The sequence below is a fragment of the Sander lucioperca genome, chromosome 9 (assembly GCF_008315115.2).
Source record: "Sander lucioperca isolate FBNREF2018 chromosome 9, SLUC_FBN_1.2, whole genome shotgun sequence".
NCBI lineage: Eukaryota > Metazoa > Chordata > Actinopteri > Perciformes > Percidae > Sander > Sander lucioperca.
The window spans coordinates 27,900,029-27,923,241 of record NC_050181.1 but is presented as its reverse complement, the minus strand read 5'-3'; the positions used below and the strand labels follow the sequence as shown (position 1 = coordinate 27,923,241).

Genomic DNA, 23,213 nt, shown 5'->3' with positions numbered 1-23,213 from the left:
AGTCTGAGACATATGCACAGGTTCATTTTAACTCATGGAGGGAAGTCTTTTGATTGTGTTTGAGCACGGACATGTGACACATGAGGGGGGTGCGTTTGTGGAGGCTGATTTAACCCAGGCAGCTGGAGGTGTGTGGGAGACTTGTGAAGGAGATTCAGAAGGAGGAAGACAGAAGCGAGCACACTGCAGCTGCCAGCTAGGTCTCACTCTTACATCAAATGCACAGACGCAGGCAGATTAATGTAATGAGCTAGGTTAGCCTTTTAGAAATTGTGTTTTGTTGTTCAACGAGGCCAGGTTAGCTTAGCGTTGTAACAATCTTGAATTTGCTTCCTTACATTGCTGAACAACTTATACAACTAAAATAAATAACCATGTTCCAATTTGTTCAACACGTATACTAACCCTTTTGGACTCATATAGGCTACAACCAAACATAACAAAATAAACAACCTGAATAATGTGTTGAGCGCCATGGTACCTCTTCTCTACTACTCTTAACACAAGTCTGTGTCTGCTGCCCTTCCCCCTCATTTTCTGCTCTCCTGAACCTTAACTTATCAGGCAAGCCGCCTCACTCTGACCCCCAACACGCAACACCCAGCCCCCACTGCAACAGGGACAGGGTAAAGGGGGGTGTAGCATGTCCTGGATATGTGAGGTGGAATGCTTATGCTGAGAGGATTTGCTGGAGAAAGGCAGGGGTCTGATAAGCCTGGTGGGTGGAGAGAGTGTGGGATGGATGTAGAGGAGGGAGGGAAGGAGAGACAGTACTGTGGACTCAATCAGATGGGGAGGTACAAAGGGGAGGGCAGACAGACAGAAGTTTGACATACTTAAGACAAAGACCACAGCAATTGGGAGTTAAGTTGTGTTCAGCCAATGAGGAAGGAGCATCTGTATGCAACAGCATAGTTAGATTTTGCATGTGGAAAGAAAACGGAGAGTCTGGGGCATAATCAGCTCCACTGACAACTCTGGATAGTGGAGAGAAGAAGCAGCAGGAGACCAGAGCTGCAGGAAGCCAACATACCACCACTAAATAGATAAGGCTTTAGGAGGGAACCTCCAAAAACACACCAAACGCTCTTTCAACTTCACACAAGGACAGGAGGGGGAAAAGTAACCCTGTTTCCAGAGAGAGGAGTTGAGAGTTGAAGGGATAAAGAGATCACTAAAAACATCTTTGTTAAAGTGTAAGGGGAGAACGTGTGCGTGGAGGACTGAGTGGACAGAAGTGGTCTTGAGAAGAAGTGAGAAAAGCAGTAACAATCTGGAGGACGAACACCAAGAGGTCTACCGGGCCCCACAGCACAATGTGAGTACAAGTGCAGCTGCATCACTCAGACACTTTTAAATCATTTCATTATGATTTAACCACTGAGACAAATTTATCTTCATACAACTGATTACAGTGAAAAAGAGCAAAAATATCTTATTTACTACTAATAAAGAACATAAAGCAACAAATCTAAGAGGTTTGACAGACATAATTAATTATTGCAGCTGCTAAATAGAATAGAAATAGAATAATAAACTATTGAACAATACAAAATCTCCCTGCAGCATCCAGCATGACAACACTGCAAGAACTAGCTGAGCATCTACATTATGGCATGCAAACTATGAAGAGTTTAGAATCAATCAAGAAGATGTATTGGGTGACTAAATGCTACGATGTGGCAGCTACATTACCTTAGTTGGACAATAGTCCCTGATTTAGAATTTCTTAATTTGGGTCAAACAACGACATGACGTATTATTTAAAAAATGCTATTCAAACAATAATAAGAACAGTGAGTAAAACGGGTGGAGAGCCTAAATGTATTTTCAGTAAGGGGCACAATGAGTCACCTCACACACATGCATGTGCGCATACACACTTTCCTGCCAGTCCTTCCTACGTGACCCTCCACCTTAAAACAACACTTGGGACAACAATGGGAAAGAGACGTGGAAACAACACTCAAGCACCCAGGACAGCATTGTCAATATTATCTTCCACCGTCAATTCTGATGTGAAAAAGAAGCACAATCTGAGGAGTTTTTTTACTTGCAGTGGCTTGCATAAGTTTACACACCCATGCTAAAGTTGACTGAAAAGAGGAATAAAAAAAATCATCTTTTGGAAATTGATCTTAATGCCTTAATTAAAAAAATTAGGAAAAATCCAATCTTTAAGGACACCAATTTTCTTTGTGAATGAATAATGTATCGTAAATAAATAAATGTTCTTCCTTAAAATACAGGGGGTACTTTCCATAAAATCATCTCTCAATGCAAATCAAACCAGCTATTAGGCTAACTGAAATAAAACCATGCCAATCTCTAGGTATGGTGAAGGGTACGTGATGATGTGGGGCTATTTTAATTCCAAAGACCAAGGGAACTTTATCAGGATGCATAGTATCCTGGATCCATGAAATAACTGGCCTTTAAAAATAAAAATCTGCCTGCCTGTATGGGAATTTAACATAGGGGTGTACTTACTTATGCCCCCTGTATTTTAAGAAAGAACATTTATTTATTTACGATAAATTATTTATTTAATTTTCCGGAGCCAGCCATTACAGGCTTTGTAACCATTTTAATCATCATAATCCAATTCTCGTAATTTATAAACAGTCGTCAACATTGATCGATTTGTGAATGCAAAACAAAACATGCAAGAATGAAATCCCTCTTTCAATACCATGAATATAGGGCCACTCAGCCAGCCATGCCAAAACACTTATTTATGGACTCCAATATTCAATGTAAAATAATCTCAAAATTAAATAGCACAATGTGGTGTCAACATAAAACACAGCGCTCTCAAGCCAGAGAGCGGAGTTCACTTTGCAGCGAAAAAACATTCACACAGGAAACGCTCGTTTGTTCCTCAGGAGTGTTTAAATCCAAACCACAATCTTTTTTTCTAACCTTAATTAGTCTCTTCTCATGACGCTCACTTTTCCTGGCACAACTCAACTAACATTACCATGTACGGTGGCGGACAGGGGCAAACGCACTGCATATTAAGAAAACACATGCGTAGCATTTAGGAAATGCGCTGCAAATACACACAACCAGTTACAGAAATGCGCTGCAAATATATTAACGATGAAAAAAGAAAAGCACACAACCCCCAAAAACAGAAACGATGCAAAAACAAACAAAAAAAAAAACAAAAAAAACACAAACCCCGAAAACAAATGCAACAAAAAAAAAACAAAAACACTGCATCCAGTTTACACAGCGGAAGTTCTCCAGGCCTCTAGGGGGAGCGCTAAGTGGAACAGTGTGATTTTCGATGCAACAGCTGAAATGTTATGTTGCGCATGAACATATAGTGTTTAAACTTTACAGAGACAACCAAACAAAATATGGACTACTTTTGAAATAAGAATTTCCAGTTTTGTAGGTTTTGATTTGTTTTTATATATTAAAAAACACAAATACTGAACAGGTGGTTGCCAAAGGGGGCAACCAGCAGCCATGAAACGGTTGCCAATTGAATCAATCTGGTTGAAAAGGACAACCGGGCAACCGTTACTGTCAGAGCATCTTGGTGTTGCACACGTACAATAAAAGTATACCAATATGGTACTTTACGATGCGTCTTGAGCTATCAAATTACCTTGAGAGTTACCACCATTGAAATTTAACAAATAATTCATGCATGTCCCCTTAAAAGCAAAACTATTAACAGTAAAGATTGCTGAACGTCAAAGCACCCAGCATCTGTCTGTCGTTTTGGCTAAAAGGAAATACAGACAGGTTGACTATGTCATCCGTACTGGGATTTTTCCAAAACTGGTTACTCAGAGATGGCCCCTGTCTAACCGAGACCTTTGAGAAGTAAGGATATCCTGTACCAGACACAGTACCACATAATCTGGCATAAAATCAAATGAATGCAAACTAAAAGGAGCTTGTATCAAAGTAGATTTTACATGGAGGACTTCTGTCTTTAATACCATCTCTACTTAACCCACAGGCATGACAGCACGTATAAACACAAACATGTGACTTTGATGCAAGTAGGCCTTCATCTCTCTACTACACAAACTACATTTAGCAATTATGGCCCCTTTCCTTTTGGACAATCAGCTGTCTGATAATCATCACCTCACAGAGGACATCACACAAGGCTTGCTTCCTGACAGATAAAACCTTTAACCTCTTTGTGAACCCAGAGCCACTAAGCCTCAGAAGAGGGGCATTTGATGAAGTACAAAAGTATTGTATAATTATGGCACCTAACCACTGTACTCATCCAGTCTCTTAACACGTTTTCCACAAATATAGCCTCCAAACATGCTAATTGGGGCTGACCAACAGTTTCAAAACATCTGCAGTAGCACATGCAATTCTGTAAGCTCTGTTATTGATTCTGATAACATTTCTATTTCCATCTCACACTCCATCTCAATTTGTTTATTTTTCTGCCCAGTTTACTATGAGTATGACTGGTACTCTAGAGAAGGGGGCCCACCACCAGGCATTGGACCTGTCCGAGGAACTGCCGCCTCATCACTACCACCACCATAACAGCCACCACCAGCATCTTCACCACTCCAACTCCCTGGCCTCCACCACTGCTGTGGGTGGAGGCAGAGAAACACCTTCACGTGTAGTTGTACCTCCTCCTTATTCTGCAGCGGAGAGCGGTGGTGGGGGCAGTGAAGCTCCTCTGGAGCTGCGGGGGTCCCTGGACTGCTGGGCCTGCTCAGTGCTGGTGACGGCTCAGAACCTGATTATTGCCACGATAAACGCCTGCCTCGCTGGACTGGTGTTCGGGACCATCCTGACACCGGCCATTGTCATGGTGGTATTTGGCTTCCTCTGTCACTCTACAGTAAGAAATGGGGAGATAAGGGAGAGGGTGGATTTTTTTTTTTTTTTTTTTTTTTTATGCGAGTTTGGGGGCTCTTTTTCTGCAAGGCTGTCATCTACAACTGGCCAATTAGCAGTCACACTGTAACTGGCTTTGTCTGGACAATTTTAATCTCAGCTCTAGGCTTCCCATTTATTCTGTGGGAGAATTCATTTAACAGAGCATATGGACATATAGTGCAAACTTCTGTGCAGAAATTTGTTGTATTACTGCTCTGTTGCAATTGGACACAATTTACCACTGGTTAAATACTTCCATAGTATTTTATCAGACACACAATTCATCTGTTGACAATAAGTCTTATATTTTCCCTCAGAAAAAAAGGATAAATGTTTACACACACATTTGCTACATCTAAACAAAAAATGAAAGTAACTGGGAGATGGCTACATCCATCTTTTTATAAAAGATCTAAACTCAAAAAGTCCTAATCTCATAACTTTGATCCAAAAGTTTTAAATAGTTCTGCCTGGGGAATTAGGGTGGAGTTTGGCTCCGTCAGCGATGAGAGATTTTATAATCAGATAAGTCTGACGTTGTTTCAGATGTTGAGGAACTGGAAAAACTGGAGGGGGTGAGGGGTCAGGAGTCTAGGAAGCCAGACGTCAAAACCCAAAACTTTCAAAGACTGTTTGGTAGCTAGTTGAGAATGAAAGGATGCTTTGGAACAGACAAAATATAAAAGTGCATTTCAGAACAGCAGAAAAAATAAAAGACGTATGAAATGTAACTCAAACAAAACAACCTACTTGACCCATTAGTCAGTAAGCATTAATCTGGGCTACCCTCAAATATCATCACGGTTCAGAGACTTTTAATGCATACCGATGGCATTTCTGTAGGCCGACGACCTCTTTAATGACTGGAGAGACCAGGATTCTGTTCTCCTGCTCTTTCACAATTAGGCCTCATGTGACAGCAGCTTAGAGAGGGATTAACCAGGACCTAGGAGGATGGAGAGAGGGGGAGAAATCAAAAGAAAAAAGGGGTGAGAATAAAAAGCACAGAAAGACAGATGGGATAAGTATTTAGGGTTCTTGGAATTGAACAGGAAACATTGAGAACACTTATTTGAGAGAATTCTGTCTATCATCCAGAAACACACCCAACACAATATTTCACATGAGAAAAAATAAACACACTCTAAACAGGGTTTTTTTTCCATAAAACCTGGCTCAGATCTGGAGCATTTCAGGAGGCCATACAAAGTAAAGATAAACATTGGCATATATGTGTATATCTTATCTGTTACAACCATCAAAGCTGCCCTGCACCCTCCTTCTACCCTTTACTTTTATAAAACCTGCAGTTGTGTACTGCAGTTTAAACCATCTCTCTCTCTCGCTCTCTCACTCACTTGTACTTACCCCCAACTCCCTCCTTAATGTTTTGCTTTCCTCTCCAGCTGGAATTTCTTTCCGACCAGCTGTAACTCTACATCTATCAGGATATCATCACAATATTTCTGTACTTTTGATTAAAAAGTATGCAACTATCAAGATCTGGAAATTACTGTTTTAAGGCTTTTCACTTACTGTCTGAGAGTCCTTATATTATATAACTACTAAACTACTGCTCCATTTTCTCCAAAAAAGTTAATGAATCAAACCAGCTTAATCTTAAATACAGAAATGTTTAACTTTTTAGCTTACCATTACCTTGTCAGCATGCCATCTACTATAATAAATACTCTTCTCCCCCCCGGACTTCATCAGTCCTGAAAACTTTTACTCTCTGCACTTTCCTAATGCACTCGAGTGTTCCCTTCATCCTTCATTGGGTGATAAGGATGATTCAGGCCTGCTGTCCCTCCATTCCTCTCCCACACTCAAATCCTGACCCTTTTACCTCCTCTCCCACTACCCCAGTGTTCGGCTCAGCAACACGTAAACATGCTTTAACACACAGTTTATACTGATCAACAGTAGTTTCTACCAAGTTCCTAAAAGTTTGATTCATTTTATTCATGTCAAAACAAAATTTAGTGGCCTACTGATTCAGTGCATGTGAGTGTGTGAGAGATCTCAGACTACCAACTTGTGTCTGTCCTCACCTCACACACACATACCACATAGAGCATGTCATCATTTTGTACTGTTCTTCCCTGCACTTCACACAAGTATTTAAAGAATAAAAGAAAAATATCACCCATTCTGTGCTACAACTGTATCCATTTTAAAATATGACATGGCAAATTTTAAATATATATAATGCCAATGCAGTAGAGGGCCCAAACACTGTATCCATCCTGCATTAGTGCAGCATCATTTGCAAAGGGTTTTCATACAGCACAGCTGAGCAGTGAATGGTGTCAGTTACATAACATACTGTATACTGCAGAAGTGTCATTAGCCGCTTTCCGACCAAGTAGTTACAGGAACGTAGTTATAGGAAAAGTCCAATTCTAAACAGATCTACTAACTACTCTCCCCCAAAACCGTTTTTTCCAATTGCATTCGCACTGCGAAGTGGCCATAGGGACTGGTAGGAGGGGTAAGGGAGTGATGCAAGCACGGCACCAGTCTGTATAGTGTTAAAATCAGAAAACAAATACAGCAAAAAAAGTATGAACTAAATACTAAATCTAATGTATATAGCATATTTGTCATAATTTAAACAAGTCTCCTGAAGAGAAACTTCTGCCTGCTGCGCTGTAGACGTGTGTGTGACTCTGTGTGTGTGTGTGACTGTGTGTGTGTGTGTGTGTGTGTGTGTGTGTGTGTGTGTGTGTGTGTGACTGTGTGTGTGACTGTGTGTGTGTGTGTGTGTGTGTGTGACTGTGTGTGTGACTGTGTGTGTGACTGTGTGTGTGTGTGACTGTGTGTGTGTGTGTGTGTGTGAGACTGTGTGTGTGTGTGTGACTGTGTGACACTGACTGTGTGAAATTAGTGATGAATAAGATGGCGAAAATTATTAAAATTGTCTCGTTTTAGGTGCACCCAAATTTTTCCTCGCATCGCCGTTAACGCTGACTGGGGATACACGATATATAGCTCTGTATTTTTTTACCAAGTGGGCTAAATGTTCAGTTTTAAGTCAAAGCCACTTTTCACAAGCTCTTTTATTAAAACAGATTGTGATTAAAATAAAATGCGAAGACAGGGTTTCCTTTACCAGTTTGAAAATATACAGCTGCAACACATTCAGAAAGTTATCTGAAATAAATAGCTTATTAAAAATATATATATATATCTCTCTGAGAAAGCCCCTTCACTTGTTTTCAACAACAATAACAGACTGATTAAAAGAGAGAGAGGACGCCCGGATAGCTCAGTTGGTATATAAAGAGGTTCGACTCCGACCTGCGGCCCTTTCCTGCATGTCATTCCCCCCTCTCTCTCCCCTTTCATGTCTTCAGCTTTCCTATCAAAATAAAGGCCGAAATCTTAAAAAAAACACAAAAAACAGAGGGAGAGGGAAGTGCGATGGACTGAAGCGTATGCTACTCACAGAGTGACGGCTGACTGGGTCCAGCACGGGTCGAATGAGCTTTGGCAGGTCAGCGGCGTTACACGTCTTGTGTAGGCTATGAAATGTCTGTATCGTCACTGCGCTGCATTTTTATGAACTATGATATTCTGGCCATGGGTCACATCTCTCACCCAGGTCCAGCAGGCTCCATCTCACACTATTACTCAACGAACTGAAGTTAGTTGCATTTAATAACTTCTAATGTGTTTTTCGCCGTGGCGGCCACAATAACAGAGAGTTACCAGCGTAAACACTGGTACCAATACAGGTTTCCCTCTCATACTTAACAATATATAGCTGTGTTAATAACAATTAAAACTGTAGACAAATGTCAGCAGTTTGGACCAGCGGCGCTGTGGCAGACAGACACAGCGCCGCCGGTCCAAACTGCTGCAGGGGTGCCGTGTGTGAGGAATGTGGGCGGGGCTGCGCGGAGAGAGAGCCAAACACAGGCATGGCTTTACAGAAGGAATGGGTCATTCGTTCGTGGAGAGGCAGCGGATGCGAGGACGTTAGGTGCACCGGTGTGACCTAGGAAAAATCTTAGTCGCACCCTTACAAATTTTGGTCGCATGTGCGACCAAAATGGTCGCACTGTAGAGCCCTGTTACCTCTTATCTCTCCAACATCCTGCAGCCATATAATTACAACTGCTGTCTTTCTTCTCACGGCTCCCCAGGTCCGCCCTCACGGGACGACCCCCTACTGCTCAGACCTGCTGACTGACGGAGGCTGCGTGGCTCTGCTGGTGGTGGGCTTCCTCTTGGTCACCCCTCTGCTGGTCCTGGCGCTGGCTGCATACTGTCGCCTAGCCCGACACCTTCAGCTGGGCCTGTGCTTCATCCCGTACAGCCGGGCCGTGTACAAGAACCTGCCGGCCACCCGGCACCATGGCCTGGGCACAGGCTGCTGCGGCGGCCGACATGGAACCAATGGTAGCGGGAAGGGAAAGGTCTGGGTGTGAGATGAAGATGGGAGGAAAGCATAAAGAGGGGGAAGACCATTGGATAAAGAATGTGAAGAGAACTGAACAAGATAACGGGGTGGGGCGATGACTAAAAAGGACATGGATGTGAGGCATAGCTAAGTGTATACCAGAGAAGGGAGGGCAATTACTGTAACATCCTGGAAGACAAGCTACACATCAGTCAAAACCATCAAAAGGAACCTAACTGCTAAAGAAAGGAGCAAATTATACTTAGGTTGTCATAAAAATATAAGCATCTAATCAGACCTGCATACAACCTTAATGTTCCTGAATGAAACAGGAAATAGGAAAACTGAAAATAGCACACATCACAAAAGTTGTATTGACACTAAACACAATTGTTATTACTTATCACATGTATGTTATTATGAAAAAAATATTTTTCTTATATAGTTTTCTGTTTAGTTGTTGCAATTCCCTGTTATTTCCTTTTTATAAATAAAGTTTTTGGATTCAACTTGAGTCATGTCTATCCTGTGTTAACATGGGGTGGGATGGGTTGAGTCAACTACTAGGAAAAGGAAAGGATTGTTACAGAACAAGTATCAGCCAACACCAATGTGAATGTAGTACACACAGTGCACTTCTGAGTGCCACCAGAGCTACAACGCACTTCTGTGGAAACACTCACTATTGTTAGAAAATGTCCCAGGTCTTAAAAAAATGATTACAGTGGAATTTATAAAATGCATGTAGGTAAAACCAGCCTTGTGAATGAGCACACAAAACCTTTACTGTGATAGGCCTAACGGTGTGGTCACCGTCTCCCCCAAACTGTGAAAGTGTGACAACACGAGACAAATATATTGGGAAAACTGTTCTCGTTAAATCATACATGTACCAAAAATAGTAAGTTATATGAAGAAGAAAAATTGGGGATGTTTTGGCTGATACCAAGTTGCAGTACTGCGATGAATACAAGTACACTATGAGCCTGTGGTTCCCAACCTTTTTGGCTTGTGACCCCATTCAAATGTATGTCTTTTTGCAGGTTGCATAGGAGTTGTTAAATTAGGCGAAAAGTTTTTCCTACTACGATTGATTTGGTCAGAATGTTTTTAAAGGCCTGATAATTTAAATGTGTCCAGTAATTGAAATTGAAAAGATGCAAGTTTTGCTTTCCTATTCTGACAATCATCTCACGACCCACATGAGCTTAATTATGGGAACCACTGCTATTAACCATTCTTCATTGGGATGGCCTTATCAATCAAAGATGCAGACTGCAAAGGGACTGTAACACAATATCAACTACTTTACCTTCAGTAAATTCGTGAACATGCGGCACACAACACTATATGCTTTAAACTCTGTACATCACAATCATTTTGTGGAACAGTATAGATAACTAATTTAAACTGCCCATATTATGAAAAAAATAACCTTTTCTGGGATTTGGGGTGTTATTTTGTGTCTCTGGTGTAGGGCTGCAACTAACGATTATTTTCATAGTCGATTAATCTGTTGATTATTTTATCGATTAATCGATTAGTTGTTTGATCTATAAAAAATGTCAAAACATGGTGAAAAATGTGGATCAGTGTTTCCCAAAGCCTAAGAGGACGTCCTCAAATGTCTTGTTTTGTCCAAAACTCAAAGATATTCAGTTTACTGTCACAAAGGAGAAAAGAAACTAGAAGATATTCACATTTAACAAGCTGGAATCAGAGAAATCTTATTTTTTTTAATAAAAAAATGACTCAAACTGATTAATCGATTATCAAAATAGTCAGCGATTAATTTAATAGTTGACAACTAATCGATTCATCGTTGCACCTTTACTCTGGTGCTTCCACACGCATACAAACTTGGAAAAAAAAACATCCATGCTGTTTTGAGTGATATACGGGTTACTGAATGTGTCCTGCCTTCAGTCTCCAGGCGAGCTGGTCAAAATCGGCAGGGATTTCTACGTCATCTGCCGAAACATTTGGTGTGTGCTAACCACTTTAGCTAATACCACATCAGCTAGCTGTTTCCCCAACTTTGGTCAGTACAAGGCAGGATTAGCCGGGAGACTTCTTCTAAATGAGGGCGTACTTCAAACTTTGCGTGGAATACCTGCAGACGAGGGACATGTAAGTAGTCCTATACAATTTCTTTTGTAGATTAGGGTGAACTCATGTGTTGTAGCAGTGTTTTGCCATTGAGAACGAGGTGGCTAACTGCTAGCAATGCTAGCATCTAGCTAGTAGCGCAGTACCTAGCTACAGCGCATGTGCGACTCCCAACAAAGATGGGATAGAAGTGTGATGTCTCACTCTGTAGCTAGAACAGAGAGCTCAACACACAGGGTGAAAAGAGGAGCTGCAGCAATGTGCTGTACAACAAAACTATGGTGTTTTTTGAGAATTAAACCAAAGAATTTCTAATAAGGGAAGAAGTTCCACTCTCTCGTTACTTCCGGCTTCTGAACTGGTTGCAGTTCCACCAGAGTTCCATATAGGGGGCACTCACAGGCCAGTGCAGAATGAATGGGACTCTAATGGCGCTTTTCCATTACACGGTACCTGCTCGACTCGCCTCTACTCGCCCTTTTTGGTTTTCCATTACGAAAAAAAGTACCTGGTATCCTGCTAACAGGTACTTTTTTTAGTACCTCCTCAGTCGAGGTTCCAAGCGAGCTGAGGCGAGCCGAAAAGGTGACGTGAAAGCGACAGACGGGGGTGTCCTGAACAAACCCGCTATTTTTAAACAGTTTAGCCAGCTGTGTTTTTTGTTGCTGCCTCCAGCTTCTTCTGAAACAAAATGTGTCTTCTGGCTGTGGCAACAACAACACACCTTCCACGTTCTGTGTTAGGTCACGGCAGTTTACTGCGGCGCCGCTTGTTTCAGTTCTGCGGAGGCTCCAGGCAGAGCTTTCGCTGTATCCTACATACACACACACATGCTGGCTCGACACACACACCAGCTGACAAATGTATACATCAGGCCACATATTACATAGGCTACAGCAAAAGCTCTGCGTGGAGCCTCCACAGAACTGTAAAACAAGCTCAAGTGGCCTGATGTTTATACTTGTGCGCTGGTGTGTGCGTCGAGCCGGCATACGACCAGCCACGCTGAGGCGGTACTAAAATCTGCAATGGAAAACGGACGCACAGTGTGCCGAGTCGAGGCGAGTAGAGTCGAGTCGAGCAGGTACCATGTAATGGAAAAACGCCATAAGGAGCTATACCCCTCAAAATCCACTTTTCTCAGGATATCATTTTTGGTCTAGTAATTTGAATGTTGCATTCGAAAGGGGAGGCTAAGAAAATACACACTGCTGGGTATTAGATGTGGCTTTTTTGTTCTAAAAAGCCTTTTAAAATGTCAATGACGTCATACACATATACGGCCAGAGATACTGCTTTACGGCAAGCTCTGAGTTGCTTCCTTTTTTCTCTCGAGGCATCAACAACACAGCTGACAGGTAAGGCTCTCCCTGTCAATACACGTGCTAGAAAGAGGTTTGCTAATGTTTTGAAGACCACGCCGAAATATTCACTCTGACATTCTGGTTCTGCTTCGGATGCCGTCAAGCGGGATCTCCGATCGTAATCAGTCCTTCACTGACCAATCAGCATTCATTAGCAGAATGCTAGCGTGTTATGGGCAACAACGACTCAACCTGTAACAAATCGAAAGGACATAAGTACTCGTTCATTCAACTTTCGACCTATAATCCATGTTGAACTTGCAAAAAATACAATCAAATCTGATATTTCTCAAGGACAATCAGGCGAAAGAGACAAATTTAGCCGTCTAGCTCCATAGAATCCCATTCATTTTGCACTGGACCGCAATCACCCCCAGTGGAACTCTGGTGGAACTGCAACCAAATTCGGTACAATGGGGCTGAATAGGGAGTGGAAAGGCTTTCCGTAGACCAGCTTTGATTAAACCATGTAAACCTATTCTGATATAACCTCTAAATACAATTAGGAACCTAAAAATGAGCATAACATGGGTACTTCAAAATTAGTATCCTATAGGTACCCGGGATTAATCAATCACCCCATTCTCAGGCACAAGTACACTATCATTTAGTTATTTTCTTTTACATGTTATCAGGGGAGAGCGCGAACGCAGTCCCCCACTACCAGAAATTATGCAGTCGAGATTCCCACATTTGGGGAATTCGCAGAGGTCAGCTCAGCCGGAGTGCAATGGCCAAGCCTCACCCTGGGTGAACCACCTTCTTGATCATGGTGTCTCCCCTGCCAGGTAAGTATGAGTTGTACAGATCAGAGACGGGGGACTCTTTCACAGAAACACCATGCTGACTGATGGTGCTGACAATATAGAAATGACCAAAACCACTGACTATGAGGGGGTGAGACTCTCCAGGAATTCAATACATAAGAAACAGGCTGGTACTAAGGCTGCCAAAGATTATTTACTTGATTATTTTACTTGAGAAGAACTGGAACATCCCATCATGCAATGCTGTATTTCCATATCAAAAGCTAACCTAAAATCACCAGTTGTATTTATTCCACTCCAAAATAAAACCACCAATTGAGCAACAGCCCAACAGCAAGTTTAAATAAACCTGAAAGCATACTGTAATCAAAAGTTGTTTCGTCCACATTTGAAATTCAGAGGAAAGAATAAAAACACAAATGTTCCCTTACAACCACCACTTCCTGTTTCTTTGTTTACTGCTGGTGGCCAACTGCCATTCCTGCTACTGCAGTGCCATCTACTGGTCTGGAGTGTGAACAACGCTAGTTATTAAACATTGCTCTATGTGCTTCTCTGTATGCAAGTACAGAGACACAAAAAAATCATTTAGATAACAGAAAATAAAGTGCACACATATTGAACGTCTTTGTCTCTCTTTTGACATGTCACCAGAAAGCAGACTGGAAAACAACAGCAACAGAAATGATGCAGAGCTTATTTTCACTTTTGGGGAATGAGCTAGCCTAATAATCAGACTGAACTGACAGGTCAACTACAACACAATTAGACAAGACATGTTTGAGGATCTACCAAGAAACAAAAATATGTTTCACATGTTTCTCACATGTGGAAAGAACAGTAAACACAGCACATTTTATTTTTACAATCCCATTGTCTCTCTCAACAGTTTACTGGTTTGATTCATTTTACAGTGACGTGCATATAACATGTCTCCACTTTGCAGCCTCCTGCTCTTAAAACGAGAATTATAGACATTGTAGAAAAGTGAAAACACACCATATACAAAACAAAATAGAGTACAAACAAGTGTACAACATTTAACTATACATTGTTTAAAGCAACATACAGCCCGTAAATAATATTAGTAAACGTAATGTATGAAATGTACCACTAACACCGTAATAACATGGATGAGATTTACATTAAACATTTAGAGGGGAGTGCACCGTTCCTGGAGGTACTGCAATACCAGGTCGATGCGTGGAGTGGACGGAGCAAGCCCCTATTCCATCTCCCAGTTCCAAAAATCAATTTAATATATGGTCCCCGGGTAGGGGACGTATCAGATATTAAACTGATAAGAACAGATACTACACTTGATCTTAGCCAAAAGGCCGAGAAGCGATACCGTAAGTGGGTCGCCGGTAAAGGGGTGATTCGCCGCACGGTTACTCTCACTGACGGGTCTAAAATTTGAAGTTACAGTTTTGGGACAGTCGGGGAAATAACAGTAAAGTATGACCAACGACAGTCAAAGAAAACGTCACAGAATCGCTAACAGCGTATTTTTAAAGAAAGAAATGTAACAAATGTGGCTCGCCGACTCTTCCTGGTCACGTGGTGTCTCATAAACCAATAGGAAATTGAAAGGGAGAATCATAATAAATAAAGACGCTACAGTACTTACAACTGTGTGTATTTTTCATAATGTTAACATTTAAAGGCTGATCATGACAAGAGTCCTCTGCGGGTGAAAACATATTGGCCGTTTATGACGTGTCTCCGTTTTCAAATACAAATCGAGCTCCGACCGAGGTAAGACATCACAAAAAAACACAGAAAGATCTACTACATGTTGTTAGTGTTGTTGTACGAAGGTGTATATTTAACAATATTATCAGAGTAAAAAGCGAATGCAGTCCCTCTGAATTTGAAGCGAAAGAAAGCGGAATAAAGCAGAATTAGCAAAGCAGTTTGTGTACTACAAAACATTTGCAACACAACAAAAACATGAGCTTGGCGTCATCTGGTGGAGAATAAAATTAACTACACCAGCTACGCTACCGAGATCGAAAAGTGGCTGATGGTCAGCAGCCGCTGTGGTACATAGACAAAGCCGATCCTCTTGCAGCACATGCCGCTCACTACAGCGGCATTTGCCTCAGCTAACAGTCTGACCAACCCATAATAGATATTTAAAGCCAACAACTTTAGAGCAAATTAACGAAAAATAAAATTACCTTTGGCATGTTTAATATTATAACGTGATCCCACATTCATTCCATCATATAAAACTCCACGTAGTGGCACATTAACCAGGCATAAGTATGGCATAAAGTTTATTATTCACCAAAAGGCCACTTTGACTGAGTAACGTAGCTAAACGTTATACGACAACGTTAACTTTCGTTCGTGGGAATCAGCCACTACGATAGCAAGGCTAACAATGGCTATGCTAGCTTTAATACTTTGGGTACATCGGCAAGGATATTAAATTACTTAACTGTTTGTCACTGACCGACCGTTGCCTAACGTTACCACTTCCACTTGCCGTTAAACGGTGTGCCGGTAGAATACAACTGGCACAGGTCGGTGTAGTAAGCGGCCAGTGCCGACAGGAGTACGATTTATGTCGCTGTAGGCCTACAACACTAAGCCAGCGGCCAATGCCGCTGTAGTGAGCAGCCGCCAGGGGATCGGATTGTTAGCCACTTTTCGATCGGCGCTACTGCATTTAATGACATTTAAAATGGCTAGGCTAGCTATATAATTGACTAATCATTACATTCGTTGAATGACAGTTTAAGGAATAGCCACAAGTAAAGTGAACATATTTTGGGGACCCTAAATTAGGCTATGACCCATTGAACTGGGAAGGACATGCTATTTACGTCAATAATGCTATCGTTAGCCTACGTCAACGTTAGCCTAAAGTCATGTTTTCTGCACCGTAAACTGTAACTGAATACACACAAATGCGTTTAAAATAAGCTACTTTAATAAGCTACACAGTTTTTAAAAAATATTTCCAGGCATTAAAACTCACCTGGAAGACCAAGCGCCACTGATGGCTAAAAACTCGTCCACCCAACTCCAAAGTTATTTCCAAAGTCATGTCACGGTCATTCCTGCTGTCGTCCACTACGTATTCCACAAAGGTCTTAATAAACATACTACAGAGCTAGTAATATATTCAAGCTATCATTATCTATATCCAGCACATGTAACGACAAGCGAAGAAGTCGGGTAAAAAGTTGTTAACTAGTTGTCGGATAACACCTGCGCCACGCCACCGGTGTTCTGTCATATCGAAATGTGACACTTAGCGGTTCTGCACATGCGTGGAAGCATTGATAGGGGATATTGTCAAAATATCAAAATCAAAATACACTACAACTGGAATCTTAAATAAGGGAATACGATATTAAATGTATATATCCTTACCGTACACTTACTCCTGTCTGTAATCAAAAACATATATGTCATAATACTTACGGAAATAGGCCTACACAAAAAAACATTAGGTAGCATTTTTTCGACAAGGCAGCATAAATCGTCAGAGCACTTGTTTGCAAATTAACCGGAACCGGAGGGCAAGTGACAATGTGCGTTTGGTTTTATAAATGCCTGTATGTTGTCTTTGAATTATTATTGGTTAATTTAATCCTTAAAAATGAATAATAATTAATTAAATAAATAAAATCCTTAATATAAAAATATAATAGCAGGGCTACAAGAGCATATGCTATAGGCTATAAAAAAAAAGATATAGGCCTACTCACCAGTATTAACATACGTTTTTCAGGCATTCTTTAATAATGGGGTTAAACACAAACTTTGTAGAGCAAAATAGAAAAATTATGACCACAATAAAGTGATAAAAGTCAACAGCCTTTACATAAACCTGTTTGTTGCTAATTGTCCTCATCCTAAATAAGTTATAAGATACAGTACACTAGTTTATTGACTAGACTACATTGTGAGTTGGTAGAGGTGATGAGCCATAAACAATAACATGACTATTGTCCAACAGTAAACCTGCCCTACATGTCTGCTTTGCAACTCTTCTTCAATCAAATTGTTGGATCGCCACTGGTCCCAAAAATCTCTGATTGGTCAGGATGTATTTAACATGCATTTCATTTTTACATCAAACTTGGATGAAAGGCATGCATTGACAGGAAATATATGTGTGATCAAATATTGTATTTGTAATTAAAATGTCTGTCTGTATGAGTCCTCACAATGAGTATCCTACCACAATCTAAAAATCAAGTCACCAGCCCAGAACCACTATAAAATGCATTGAAATACATGTGAAAACTTAATAAAAAATTGGAGCACTGCAATTGTAAGAGCCTCTGAATAAAGACATTTAAAGTTAGTTTTTGATTGAACCAAGAGGAAACGGATCCTTTTAAGGACGCGTAAGTCACACTGCTGCTCCACATTTTGCTTTCTAATCGTTGGCTGCATGTTTAGCCAGGTAATTACCTGTAAGCCTCTGTGATCAAAGGAGGTCAAAAGGAGAAGGAAAAACAGGATGGACAGGATAGTGTGCTGCCATTCACAACACAAGTGGAGCACTACTCAAGGAGGACGAGTGGACTTCTTGTTTTCTTTCCTGACCATTTAGAAAAGGTAATAAAGGTAAGAAAATTGCAGCAAGTAATTGGATTCATATCTAAGATGTAGAAATCAAAGATTGGCAGTGCAACAAAAAATATTTTTACATTAAAATACTTTGGTAAACATGATTTTGATCCTCTTGCAACCTTTCGTTTTGCATCCCAAAAAGCGTTTATGAAAATATTTCTTCAGCATTTCGAAATATGCGTGTATATACTGCAACTGCACTGTAACACATGCAGATGTTTTTTTTTTTTGGGGGGGGGGGAGTAAATGTTACAGTGTTACACAGCATAGGCCTATGTTTCTGTTTCCACAGCATGTCCAAGGCAGGACAGAGGACACCCTCTACAACTTCTGTCGACTCAGCCGCAATAGATGGGTAAGTTTAGATGGCTTACAATTCTCACAGCATTTGTGCAATTTTCTGATTGTGATAGACAAGCCAATATTGTGGAGATGCAGCTCTCTTTTGCATAGCACCATTAGTTGACCTACCACCAAATATATAACTCAAGGGAAAAAAACATGGTAAATCCAATAATGCTTATAACTATGCTGATGTGTATTGTGTGGTTGAGATACTTTCACTGTATAATCAAGGTGTCTTTAAATCTTGGTTGACATGTAAACATATGCATTTGCCCTTTCTCCCATTTATTGTTTGATTTATTGTTTCCATGTAGTAGCAAAGATGGTTCCCTGTCGGGCTCAGTCTCAGAAGCACCCAAGAAATCATCGAAGAAGTCCAAGAAAACCACTGAGAGCATGATCAAAGTCTACAACTCGGTGCTCAACAGTGTTTTTGGGGCGGTAAGTAGCTGACACCAACATTTTGTGATTTTAATATGTACAGTTTAATTGGATGTGTTATGGTACTTGAACTCTTGTGCAAGACACTGTTGAAACAGTTTAAGTTATAGCTTTCTACTTTCAAGACTTTCATTTCTAGATTTTTGCCATATTTAGACACCATTTTTTTCAATAACATGTTTGCCCTAATTTTGTTTGTTTGTTTTGTTTTCCTCACTGACAATTTAAGGCAACTTGAAATTGAATACACCTTTAATAATTGCCATGTACTGAGAAAGGCTTGGGGATTACTTAAAAATCTAAAATGTATGTGATTAAGACCGAAAGGAATAGATCTCCACAATACAGTGGATACTCATAAGCAGGCACTGTGTGTCAGACATTAAAACATCAGAGTCAGAAGTGAGGTGGAAGTCACGCAGCATGTTTACAGTTTTGTGCCCGATCTTTCTGGAGCTGCTATCACTAAGCCTGACGTGTCTACAGTATTAGCGGCTCATTGGTTGAGGCTTACTGCCACACTTTATTAGGATTATCCAAATGATGAGCACTGCCAAACACGTGAGACCTTGAAAATACCTACCTTTTCCATTGTACATATGGAAACTAGTCCTGTATGTCTCTTGTTAATTTATTATGTCCATATCCGACATTAAAGTGCATAATCTTAATACACATGCTTATGAATTACAAAGTACATACACATCTTTGACATTAAACACAACACAGGGATTTAATCAAAAGTTGATACTTTGGTAGTATTTGCAGTTGACATTTATCTTCCTAACTATAAAAATAGATTAACATTCTAAACATGTGTTTTACTGTTTCTGCAGGAGAGAGAATTAGCTCAGGCTGAGTTGGACGGTAAGTGTCCCTTCCACAGCTCATTGTCCATGTTATAGTAGATTACAGACTCGTTACAATTGTTAACATGTTAATAGTTCCATCTTAAGTGGCATATCTATATAAACCACATCTGAGACTGTTCTAATCTCTTTGTGATCCCTGACCTTTCTTACAGAGTTACAAGAGGCCTTCAAAGAGTTTGACTACGATCAAGATGGATACTTGAACTACAAGGATGTGGCTGAATGCATGAGGACCATGGGATACATGCCCACAGAAATGGAGCTGCTGGAGATAGTACAACAGATCAAGATGAGAAGTGAGCTGATAGAAGACCCTTAAAAAATAGAATACAAGGAGGTTGGCTCTGTGGTAGAGCAGGCGCACATATAGTTAGAGGTTTATACCTCGACGCAAAGGTTCAGGGTTCGAATCTGACCTGTGAAGATTTCCTGCATGTCTTCCCCCTCTCTCTCTCTCTCTCCATTTTCTCACCTAGCTGTCCTGTCAAATAAAGGCGGAAAAGCCCAAAAAATAATCTTAAAAAAAAATTGAATACAAGCATACAATGTCTTTAAATTGGCATGTCTCCTCTCCACAGTGGGCGGGTTAATGGATTTTGAAGACTTTACTGAGCTAATGGGACCCAGGATGATGGGAGAGACTGCTGACATGCTGGGACTCAAAGAGCTTCAGTCGGCCTTTGTACAGGTCAGTCAACTGATAATAAAACAATCCACGTAGTAACGAAATTACAGCAAAAGGAAAGAAAGGGTCAGTCAGATGAGTTTTATTAACATGAGTGGATATATGCAACCTAACAAAGAACTTCAGGTTGTATATATCTCAGTGAATATATGTTTAAAAAAGTAAGGTCCCATATTGTAAAAAGAAAGATTTCCATGTTTCTTTTTTAAATTATAAAGCAGGTCGAGGTGCTTTGTAAATACTGCATAGTGTAAAGTATTAAACGCTCAATCCACAGGGAAATGCACACAGCCCGTTTTAAGAAACTGTGAAACGAGCCGTCAGGACTTCTGTAGGGTTGTGATGTCACAACTATACTATGTATAGGTAGAAGGTGCCACTACAGTGCTGTTACAGTCATTCCCTGGCTGCAATGACGGTGCACCGAGAGCGCAGATGCGAAAGACCCTGAAACGGTGACTAAACAGAGCAGACTGGACTTTTTTGGCAAGAGGGCTTAAAGGGACCGTAATCACTGTATTTAGAAAAAAATTGGTTTGGGATTGCCTCCACATGGCTCTCACAAACCGTTTCCCAACTCGTCAAATACTGACGCTTTGTCACAGCCCTCTGCGTCCGATGCACAAGGCACTCACATGCACTTACATGCATGCGCAGCCGGACCGGCTATCACAACAAAGAACAGAGAAGCTCAGATTACAACACAGAGAGAGAGTTTGACTTCTCAGGACGCCATTACTTCACTTTATCTTTACATAGAAAATATTTGTTTAATGCAACAATAATGTTCTAAATATCAAATACAGCTCCTTCAGGCACAGACAGGCACTAAAACGGAGCGTTTCAGACAGAAAGTGAATACAGGTATATTCAGTCAGACAGTATGAGAAAAATAATGTTTTTTTATGAACATTATAACGTTCTATAGTAGAAACCCAAAATACAAGTCTGAACCTAAAAATGAGCATAATATGGGGCCGTTAATAATTGGACACATTTCAACAAATGGAATTCTTTTTTTTTTTTTTTAAACACTTTATTTGTACTTTTCCAATTATCACATAAAACAATCGTATTCTCTATTTTACAAATAACCATAGAAAAACAATCCCAACAAGAGAAAGACAAAGACAGACCAAACCCCAAATCAACCTGACAGACTTGTCACAGACAACAGACGGACAAAAAAAAAAAAAAAAAAAAAAAGTGCACCTAACATTCCTTACAGGACTGACCAAGGGCAGGTGTAAACATTTATAGTTCCAGTTCCAGACCAGGTAAATTGTTCACATAAGTTATCAGAGGGTCCCAGGTTTTGTAGAATCTGTTAATGGAACCGTTGAGGGTACATCTGATTTTTTCCAGCTTAACATTCTGCATAATGTCCCTAATCCAGTGGTGGTGTGATGGAGGAGTAGCAGCCTTCCATTTAAATAAAATCAAGGGTCTAGCTCATAAGGAGGAAAAGGCAACGACCCTCTGTAAATGAACAGGTGGAACAGATCCCGTTGTATCAGAAAACCAACCAAAAACAGCAACCAAGGGAGAAGGTGAGATGTTATAAGCATAAGCATTAGAGATGACTTCAAAAAAGGATGACCAGAAAGGAACAAGCTTCAGACAAGACCAGAACATATGATAGGAAGTAGCTGGCGTCTGTTTACATCTATCACATAATGGGTCTACATTCGGAAATATTCTTGCTAATTTGGCTTTTGAGAAGTGCAACCTGTGTAACACTTTAAATTGTATTAAAGAATGTCTGGAGCATATGGAAGAGGAGTGGACTCTAGTAATAGCCATATCCCATTCCTAATCAGACAGCTGCGCCCCCAAGTCATTTTCCCACTGTTCTCGAATATGTGAAATAGAGAGGTTGCAGCTATCCATGATATGGGAATAAATAAATGATATTCTGCTCTTATTCAGCATATTAACCCTTAATAGGGAATCTAAACAGGAAGGAGAGGGGAGTGTAGGAAAATTAGCAAACTTTTTCAACAAATGGAATTCTACTGTTAATTTGAGCAATTTCCTTGCATTTTTACCACTCTGAAAGTTGTCAACCAATTTTCATCACTTTGTCTGTTTTTAAAAGTTTGACCTTGATGGAGATGGAAAGATCAACCAAGATGAGATGAAGGAGGCAATCAAGTCGATGCTGGGGGAAAAGCTGAAGAAAGGAGAACTGGAGGAGATCTTAAAGGAGCTGGACATTAACGCAGATGGGAGCATTGACTTTGAGGGTGAGAATAAGAAATTCAGGAACATTTATACGTTTGACTTTTTGGCTAGAAGTGTGCATTTTATGCATGTGTACTAAACATCATTGGCCCTTTGGTGTTTAGTCAAATAACTCAGCACTGACTCGACTTGCTCTGTTTTGTCTTCTCTCTCCTTTCAGAGTTTGTGATGATGCTCTCCATTCGCTAGCTGCTAAAAAGACGCTTCTGAATCATTCTATAGATGGTTGGACACACACAACTAAAACCCAATATTGACAGTACAGTAGGTATAGACATCTACAACAATTTTGTGTGCCTAACTGTAATAATGACATGAATGATGGATTGTTGGGAAAGATGCTGTATGACTCTTGTGTAGCATCAAATATGGTGCATGCTGTCAACAGTTATTTCAAAAGATACATGGATGTTTTGCAGTGATATAACATGTAAATAAGACTGATGTTTTACTATTTTAATAAAGTAATCAAAATGTTTTTAAAACGTGCCTCTCAATTAA

General features: G+C 40.5%; 2 protein-coding genes and 2 non-coding genes across 6 annotated transcripts; 2 read left to right on the top strand and 2 right to left on the bottom strand.

Moving 5' to 3' along the window:
• Positions 1-770: 770 nt before the first annotated feature.
• tmem88b (transmembrane protein 88 b) lies at positions 771-9,625 on the top strand. Of its 2 annotated transcripts, XM_031288479.2 has the most exons (4): positions 771-1,318; positions 4,093-4,213; positions 4,436-4,840; positions 9,030-9,625. In XM_031288479.2, exons 3-4 carry the CDS (start codon positions 4,442-4,444, stop codon positions 9,312-9,314), a joined length of 684 nt encoding a protein of 227 aa, XP_031144339.1. In that variant the 5' UTR covers positions 771-1,318; positions 4,093-4,213; positions 4,436-4,441; the 3' UTR covers positions 9,315-9,625. The 2 variants fall into 2 exon arrangements, with proteins under 2 accessions (XP_031144339.1, XP_031144338.1); XM_031288478.2 differs by lacking the exon at positions 4,093-4,213 and having other exon boundaries at positions 773-1,318.
• A 3,766-nt stretch (positions 9,626-13,391) lies between these two features.
• On the bottom strand, positions 13,392-13,555 carry LOC116042393. The gene has a single exon (XR_004103207.1). It is a non-coding gene; the product is annotated as a U1 spliceosomal RNA (small nuclear RNA).
• A 1,129-nt stretch (positions 13,556-14,684) lies between these two features.
• On the bottom strand, positions 14,685-14,875 carry LOC116042398. Its single transcript, XR_004103212.1, has one exon. It is a non-coding gene; the product is annotated as a U2 spliceosomal RNA (small nuclear RNA).
• A 3,094-nt stretch (positions 14,876-17,969) lies between these two features.
• On the top strand, positions 17,970-22,976 carry si:cabz01076231.1 (calcium-binding protein 2). 2 transcript variants are annotated; one of them, XM_031288480.2, is made up of 8 exons: positions 17,970-18,119; positions 18,418-18,480; positions 18,785-18,911; positions 19,748-19,778; positions 19,936-20,079; positions 20,362-20,471; positions 22,567-22,714; positions 22,873-22,976. In XM_031288480.2, the coding sequence occupies exons 2-8, from the start codon at positions 18,419-18,421 to the stop codon at positions 22,899-22,901; spliced, it is 651 nt and encodes a 216-aa protein (XP_031144340.1). In that variant the 5' UTR covers positions 17,970-18,119; position 18,418; the 3' UTR covers positions 22,902-22,976. The 2 variants fall into 2 exon arrangements, with proteins under 2 accessions (XP_031144340.1, XP_031144342.1); XM_031288482.2 differs by having other exon boundaries at positions 18,014-18,110.
• The last annotated feature ends 237 nt before the right edge of the window (positions 22,977-23,213 follow it).